Genomic DNA, 8144 nt, shown 5'->3' on the forward strand with positions numbered 1-8144 from the left:
TAATCTATTCATAAAGGGCTTTTGAACTGCTCTTAGTCTGACCCGTCACCCAGGACCTGTTTGCCTTGCGAGACCCTACCAGGGACATATAGACCCCGTCAACATTGCTCCTAGGATCACTCGGGTACTCGAACCCCTCCACCACAATAAGGTGGCGGTTCAAGGAGGGGGCTGAACATTGTGATAGCTGAAATAGCTGAAAGTATGCTGAAGTAGAATTTTTCCATTCATTTGAATGGGGCAAGATTTTCAAAATAAAGCTAAATATTTAAAATGTGTGAAGCTTAGAAAACTTCTGAATAGTAGTATGAATGTCCTTCGGGAACTGAACATTTTGATGGTAAATGGAATATTTATATAGCGCATTTCCACAGTGTGTTACACTGGCCAAAGCGCTTTACAGAGATGATACACCATTCACCCATTCACGCACAACATACACACACCGATTGATAGCTGAAAGTATGCTGAAGTGGAAGTTTCCCATTCATTTGAATGGGGCAAGATTTTCAAAATAAAGCTAAATATTTAAAATGTATGAAGTTTAGAAAACTTCTGAATAGTACTATGAATGTCCTTGAAGAGCTGAACATTTTGATAGCTGAAAGTATGCTGAAGTAGTTGGGTGCCAAAAAAAGTACGGAAGAATAATAATAATAACTAGAAAATTGCATTTTCTAAAGAAAATGCGTATGGATGCTGAGTGCTGAAAGATCGCCCTGAAAATGCTGAATATTTTGACACCTAAATGCTTTTGCTAGCTGAAAGTATGCTGAAGTTGGACTTTCCCATTCATTTGAATGGGGCAAGGTTTTCAAAATAAAGCTAATTATTTAAAATGTACGAAGCTTTCAAAAGATCTGAATAGTAGTATGAATGTCCTTGATGAGCTGAACATTTTAATAGCTGAAATTGCTGAAAGTATGAAGAAGTAAAAATGTCCCCATTCATTTGAGTGGGGAAAAATTTTCAGAATAAAGCTGAATATTTTAAAAAGTATAAAAGTTACAAAAAGGTTGTATACATCCGCGCATTTCCTGAAAAAGCCGAACATTTTGATACCTGAATAGCTTTTCTAGCTGAAAGTATGCTGAAGTAGAGTGCCAAAAAACGTACGGAAGAATAATAATAATAACAATAAAGAAATAATTGGAAAACATAGTATGGATGCTGACTCAGCATCCATACAATAAAGATTTGGAAAACAAGGTATGGATGCTGAGTCAGCATCCATACAATAAAAATTTGGAAAACATATGATAACATAGTACATAATAAGAGGAAAACATAGTAGCATCCACACAATAATAAAGAATAGGATAACATAGTGTGGGCGGTTCACATCCACACAATAAATAAAGAACAGAAGAGCATTAGTGTGGATGCTGATAAATTTACCACTTGCCTTTGTTTTGTCTTCCAAGTATGTTTGCTTTAAAATCTGCATAACTGTCAGACTACTTTTTTGTTGGCCTCATGAGACTTCTTTTTAAGCTAATAATAAACTTGAATTATTCTCAAACCACCTCAGTTGTGAAGAACAGTGGAAAAAACAAAAATTCACACCTCAAAACGGCAAGGGGGGAAAAGTCATCATTTCTGAGATGGCGGTGGTTTGTGTGTTTGAGAGAGGTAGGATTCTCCCTCTCATCCCGTGTCACTGGACGTGTGGGCCTTGTCACTCATTACAAGTGTGAGAACAATCTCACACCTAAGTCAGCACACCTGCTGCTCGGGGCAGCGGATACTCCGATGGGGGGGCATATTGCTGCGCCAAAAGCCAGACATCTTTGTTCTCTGAGTCCCTCCCCAAATTCTCCCCTATCCCTTACATATTTGATGTAAGACTGATCGGCATCCTCTCAGCCCATTCAACGTGAGTAATCTCAGGAGTTTCTTGGCACTCCACAGTGTGTATCCTTTGAGCTTGTAGCAGACTTCAGAGAGCATTAGCAGTTGGCCTGCTGTCAGCAAACTGATATGTCACATCAGAGCCACGTGTTGATGTCAGAGAATGGCCATGAAGTGCACAGGTTAGTTTGACAGGGATTTGCTTTTGGAAATTACACTGTCCACATATGGTGGAAAATAAGGAATCCAGAAGTGTATTTTTAAGACACTCCTTGATGAAGCTACTGGTGGAGATGTCAAACATGTGAACCTGTCTCTTCAGCTTTCTGTTTTGAATATATCCTTGTGTGATTTCTCTTGTAAAAATTAAAGCCTGACAAAGTGCCAGTACCTCAGAGAAATTGCTGTTTGCTTTATATGCATGCACGGCATCTCTACAAGGCAGTGAACAGTACTAATATGAATATTACCCACAATAAAGCCATTGTCTTTATATGAAGGAATACGTGCCATAGACGTTAGGCGTGATCTGTTTGTTACCTTTTTAACCTCTTCTCTCACTCTTACTTTTATTTTTCTTTCCACCTCTCCCTGTGCTCACTCTGTACCTATGACTGTTTACTCTTCTCAGAGACACTGACACCAACCCTGTCCTCCCTGGAAGACTCACACACTGCGGCTTTGTGCGGGACAGCATTCCTAGCACCGCTGTTCGTCTGCCACACAACACATCACAGAGGGGCAAAGTCAGCAAGAAGGAAGGAGATCAGGATCTGGGAGCCGCTGACAAATCAGCCTCCCACCTCCACATATAGTTTTACATACCAAACTTAACTCGCAGCCCTCAGCTGATTAATTTCACTTCAAAATGGCTGCCTTCCTAACATTGTAATTAAGAGCACAGGGAGGAACTTCATTATGTGGATGTGGTTATGTTCACACTAGAAGAACCAGTTGCTACAGTATTATTTGCCCTGTTGGCCCTGTGATAAAACAGCACACTGTGGAAATTGCACACAGAGCACTGTACCTTGCTATGATTTCAGAGTTGTAGCATTTGCCCCCATTTTTGATATAGTGAAATTAGAAACTGCCCCTGTGCTAAGAACTCTGCTGAGATTAATTAAGTAAGCTAATTACCATACCAGGCATGTGGCAGCGGTTGAGGGCTTGAATGTGAAATATCCTCCCCATTTCACTCTGAATATTAACGTTGAAACCCTGAGGGACCGCCAAAATCTCAGTGGCGCTAAGAAAAGTGGAACTACATTGTAAGAGTCTCTGGTGCTTGCTGATTGAAGGAGTGACTTATATCAGACCCCAGTGCTGTTGCGATAATGTAACTCAGCAGCACCGTTGTAGCTCGCAGCCTATCTAGAATCAGATCAGACAAAGAGCCCACAGAGGTAATATGTTTAACCTCAGGAGCTGCGTTGCCCTGTTGTAACGGGGTTGCATTGTTTTGCTTCCTTCTACAAATTCTCCCAGATGTCAAAGCTCAGTTGTCAGTTTGATGCTCCTGTTGAACAGGGCTCATTAGAAGTTTGAACAGATGTCAACAACCTTAATTGAGTTCTGGACAGGATTTCCGTGTATACAGACAGTGTAAAAGGTCAAATATACCTCTGCTTTGCTCTTGTCTTATAGAAGCAACTGGTACTTGTCTTATTTCTTTGTATTGATTTGCTTTCCATCATCTTATAGCTGCCTCAGCTAGCTGACTTAATGATCTGTAGCCATGAGAGCAACAAGCCAATTTAATGACACACATAAGAATAAATGACTTATTTACATATCGGGGATTTGGCAAATATACTCTCATATGTCGTCAGTGACGCACCTTTTCTGGACCAGTTCTTCAGAGTAGCCGTCACACCACTGCCTGAACTGTGTTACAGTCACTCAGTGTGATCTCACTAACATCTCCTCTTGGCAGGTTGGGCGACCAGTTCTATAAGGAGGCCATTGAACAGTGCCGCAGCTACAATGCCCGGCTGTGTGCTGAGCGCAGCGTCCGCTTGCCGTTCCTGGACTCGCAGACCGGTGTGGCCCAGAACAACTGCTACATCTGGATGGAACGCCACCACCGCAGCCCCGGTGGGAAAACACTTTTTTTTTTTTCTTTTCTTAATCAGTCATTTAATGAGTAAGTAGTAAACAAAGCTCCTTGCGCCACAGCCCAAGGTAACTCTTCAGGTTTTTCATTTTGTTCATCCAACAGTCCAAACCCAAAAAGTATTCAGAGTAAATGATGTAAAACAAAATTGGACTGAAACAGTTAGTCGCCAGAAAAATAATTGTATAAAAATAATGATTTATGGTGTTTCCTCTTGTCATTAGAGGCACATTTTCTGTTTGTATCACTGTAAATTGGAAATCTTTGGGTTTTGGCCTGTTGGTCAGACAAAACAACTTGCGTGAATACATCACTTTGGGCTCTAGGAAATTGCTATAGGTATTTTTCATCAGTGTGATAGATGAATTGATAATGAAAACAATCATTTGTAGCAGCCTTAAAACAAAGAATAGCAGTAAACCCCGTAGACAGCCACAGCATTGTTTCTGATTAATTTAGCATCAACATTGTTTTTAGCACTAACTGTGATGTTCAAGTGGCCTCAGCAATATACTGATCTCAGTAATGCTTGGGAAATTTAGTGTAAATTTCAGTACAGGCATCTCTTGCAAACAAGTCAATATTTGAGAGATCTGAGACTTGCACTGAGCAGCACCTCATAATGTTACTACACTCTTGCTGCTAACATGCTGCTGACCTGATTAGATCCATACATCCCTTTTTATTTGCTCATTGTTTTATATTGACTTATACGATTGTGTGTTATATAAATAATGTGTCTGTATTTTAAGCCGAGAGCTGCCAGAAAAAAATTGTGCTATGCATAATGACAATAAAGATTCTTGACTTCACTTGAATATAATCAGTGTTACAGTTTGACTTTACTCTTATAAGTAGCAAAACTTCAGATCTGAAAGCATTTTTGTAATCATCATGGTACAAAACCTGAAACTGTCTTTGTTGGCATGTATACAACTGTTACTGCACAGGGGCCGCTGCTGGGCAGATGTACACATACCCCGCCCGTTGCTGGAGGAAGAGACGGCTTCACAACGCCACAGATCCCAGTCTGGGCATTTATGGTATCCAGCTTGGTAAGACCCCTGCAACTTCACCTGTCACATCCTGCTCCTTGTAGTCTCCCCCTCTCACTTAGACATCTCTTTCACCCTGTCTCCCACCCACCTCCTTTAGCTCATGTGATTACTGGTGATGATCTGTAATAATCTCACTAAAAGCATATCACTCTGTCTCCATGCAGCAAGCAGAACAGGCTGCCAGTCATTTTTCAGAGGATAAAATGTGGTTGTGTTCGCCCCAGCTGGTAAACTTGTTTAGTGCGAAGTAGAACATGTAATTAGATTTACCACTGCTGGGAGCAGCGAGCGGGTTCGGCCACTGCAGACGGTATTTAATAAATATTATAGAATGGAGTTTGGTCTTCGCAGACTGCCATTTGAAACAGCTCACTCAACACATTTACCCTCTCCCCTATATTCTTTCTTGATCTTCTACTTACGACCTCCCTTACTTATTGGTTTTGTCTCTTTTATCTCTCGATCTGTCGCTGTAGTCTGCTGTGTATTATTGTGGCCTGATTTCCAGACCTCAGGTACCTGGTACTCTGGCCGAAGTTTGCATGTGACACTATCCTAAGGAATTAACATGACAGAGGAGAGAATCTCAAACATCATGTTATATATGATCTTTTACTTTCCAGTAGTTTCTGTAAAAGGCTGTGAGAAATTCATTGTGTTCTGACAAAAATCTCCATCTTCATGATGCTTTCTGTCTGTATTGCATAGTGGAATGACCTCTGTTTGAGAAGCTGAGAAACTGAGAAAGCCTGGAGCGAGATCTCAAGATGGAGAGAGCGTATATGAACCAAGCCTTTGTTTCCCAAACACATCCCATTGTAATCTATTGTTTTCCTCTCAGCTGGCGCTCACTAAGACCCTGCCACCGCGGACTTGCTGTCCTTTCCCTTCTCCAGCAACAGTGGATTGTATGTACTGTGTGCCAGTGCCCAACAAAGGGGAAAATACCCCGCTTTAACCTGCCATCTCGTATACGGAGCACACTGTGTAGCTGGCCAGAGGCGGCAGCCAGTGTCTGTCTTGTCGCCTTGGCAGCCCATCTAACTGATGCTAGTGCTAGAGACTGGGACTGCATGCAGAATCAGCTTCCTGCTGCAGGCTGCTGTTGGTCTATTTTTAGCCCCCCAGCTCCCATGAGTTGGGAGTGAGAGAGGTGGTGGTGGTGGTTGGGTTCTGTCTCGTCGTGGAGAGTTGAAAGTCAGCATGTGCAGACACAATGGAGAGGGGCTGCCACTGCACTGTGGAGGGGCCCATTTTAGAGAAGCATGTTGTATCTACTCCTCAGGCCTTCCTCTTAAAGTACATCTCTTACCTATGCACCTCTGTGGCTTCAGCGTGTCATATTCAGTATTCTGTACAAGTCTTTCTAGGATGCGCAGTGGTGATATGAAGGGCTGGTAGTAAACTGGCGCCAAAGGGTCTTTGAAGTGCATCTTCTTTTCAAACATCCATAAAGCAACTCGGTGATCATGGTCTCAGTGGAGAGGAGACTATGTGGATTTGACTGTCAAAGCTTTTGTTTGCTTTGCTTTGCTCAACCTGCTCGCCTCCTACACTGTTTGTTTAGATGTTCAGCTCATTGTAGGAGGAGATAACTGCATGATGCGTTCAGGTGAAAATGATGAGCCGCTTAATGACATTGTACCTCAGAGATTCCTGTGACAAAGTCGGCCTGATATTCTACAACATTAGTGGAGGGCTCACCAATGAAAACGCATTCTCTTTCAGAATGAAAACATACGTGTTTTTTTTTTTTTTTTCTCACAGTGATATAGTGCTGTTAAAAGAGTTGCAATGACACATTCTGATGCAGGCAAAATAATACATATGACAGCCACTATAACAAACCAATGCTCTAGCAGTTTGGCTCACATTTGTTAAGTCTAATGTAAGTGGAAGAAAAGAGACATAATGGCAACGTGCTGCTCACACAGGTCACTGATTGTAGCGCTGATGGTCCTTATCAAAACGGCAGTGCTTGATGCTGATGCATGAGAAAGAACAGCACATGCTGAAGGATTAATATAACACATAAGTTGGATTGGTGGAAATACACAGGTCCATTGCTTTGATTATATATCTGTGGAACTGTTTCACCTGAAGTGAACAAAAGACATGCCCTAATAGTATTTTGATGGTTCATCACGTTGCCTGTTTGTGTTATTGTGCAGACGGAGGCCTCATGTCCAAGGACACTTTGCCCAGCCAGGGCACCACACTGGAGGCTCTGCTGCGAGGAGAGGGCCTAGATAAGAGGAACAACTCTAAAAACGATGAGGAGAGCCTGCTTGAGATCCAGGTTGGTTCAGTCAAACTCGCCACTGTCTGTGTGTGGTTAGGATCATCAGCCAAACGCACAAAATAGAAATGTTCAGTGATATCATTCGAATACTTGAGGGTCCTGGCACTGAGTAAAGTGTTGTGCCCTGACTGGTTGCCAAGGCAACTTGCCAGGTTTTTCCAGTTGACCTGCAGGTCTCATTAGCTGACAGCTGTTTAACTGAGAGCCAGTTCAGACAATTGGACTGCTTTGTCGACTTTGACTCAACACTTACTGACCAATATGTATGGTAATAATAAGTAAAGTCCACATAAAATGCTAATAAAATATGAACTTCAATTTAAATTTAGAAAACAATCCTGTGCAATCTTGAGAAAAGAAATCAATAATAAACATCATTTATATAGCACTTTACAACTCGGGGAGCCCAAAGTGCTGCACAAAATAAGGATAACTATACACTAAAAACAATACTAAAACCAACAGAGCACTACTAAACCATAACCCAATAATCATAAAATATAAAACATGTGCACAATGCCGTTCAACGGCAAATAAAACAAATTAAAGCTCAAAAGCTTGTTTAAAAAGATACGTTTTTAATCTGGATTTAAAAACCATTAGCTCGGTCATAGATCGAATCTCTAGCAGTAGTGAGTTCCACAGTCAAGGGCCATAAATGGCAAATGCGCAGTCCCCCCCAATTTTTGGATCGGGACTGTGGGACAACTAGGGATAAGTTTTCCGAGGAGCGCAAGGCTCTGCATGGGACATAAACAGATAAAAGATCTGCCAAGTAAGGTGGGGCAAGGCCGTGTAAGGCTTTAAACACAAATAA

The 8144-nt window shown here is 41.7% G+C and overlaps 1 protein-coding gene across 1 annotated transcript in view; it reads left to right on the forward strand.

The window, feature by feature from the left end:
• Window positions 1–8144, forward strand: part of LOC109967986 (zinc finger protein DPF3-like) — a gene marked incomplete at its 3' end in the record, with an annotated part of 29908 nt that overhangs the window by 10996 nt on the left and 10768 nt on the right. The window contains exons 2-4 of the mRNA XM_020613941.1: window positions 3788–3948; window positions 4918–5022; window positions 7197–7324. Of these exons, the coding sequence (XP_020469597.1) occupies window positions 3788–3948; window positions 4918–5022; window positions 7197–7324 (394 nt within the window). The remainder of the gene's footprint in view (window positions 1–3787; window positions 3949–4917; window positions 5023–7196; window positions 7325–8144) is intronic.

The sequence above is a fragment of the Monopterus albus genome, unplaced genomic scaffold (assembly GCF_001952655.1).
Source record: "Monopterus albus unplaced genomic scaffold, M_albus_1.0 scaffold140.1, whole genome shotgun sequence".
Classification (NCBI taxonomy): domain Eukaryota; kingdom Metazoa; phylum Chordata; class Actinopteri; order Synbranchiformes; family Synbranchidae; genus Monopterus; species Monopterus albus.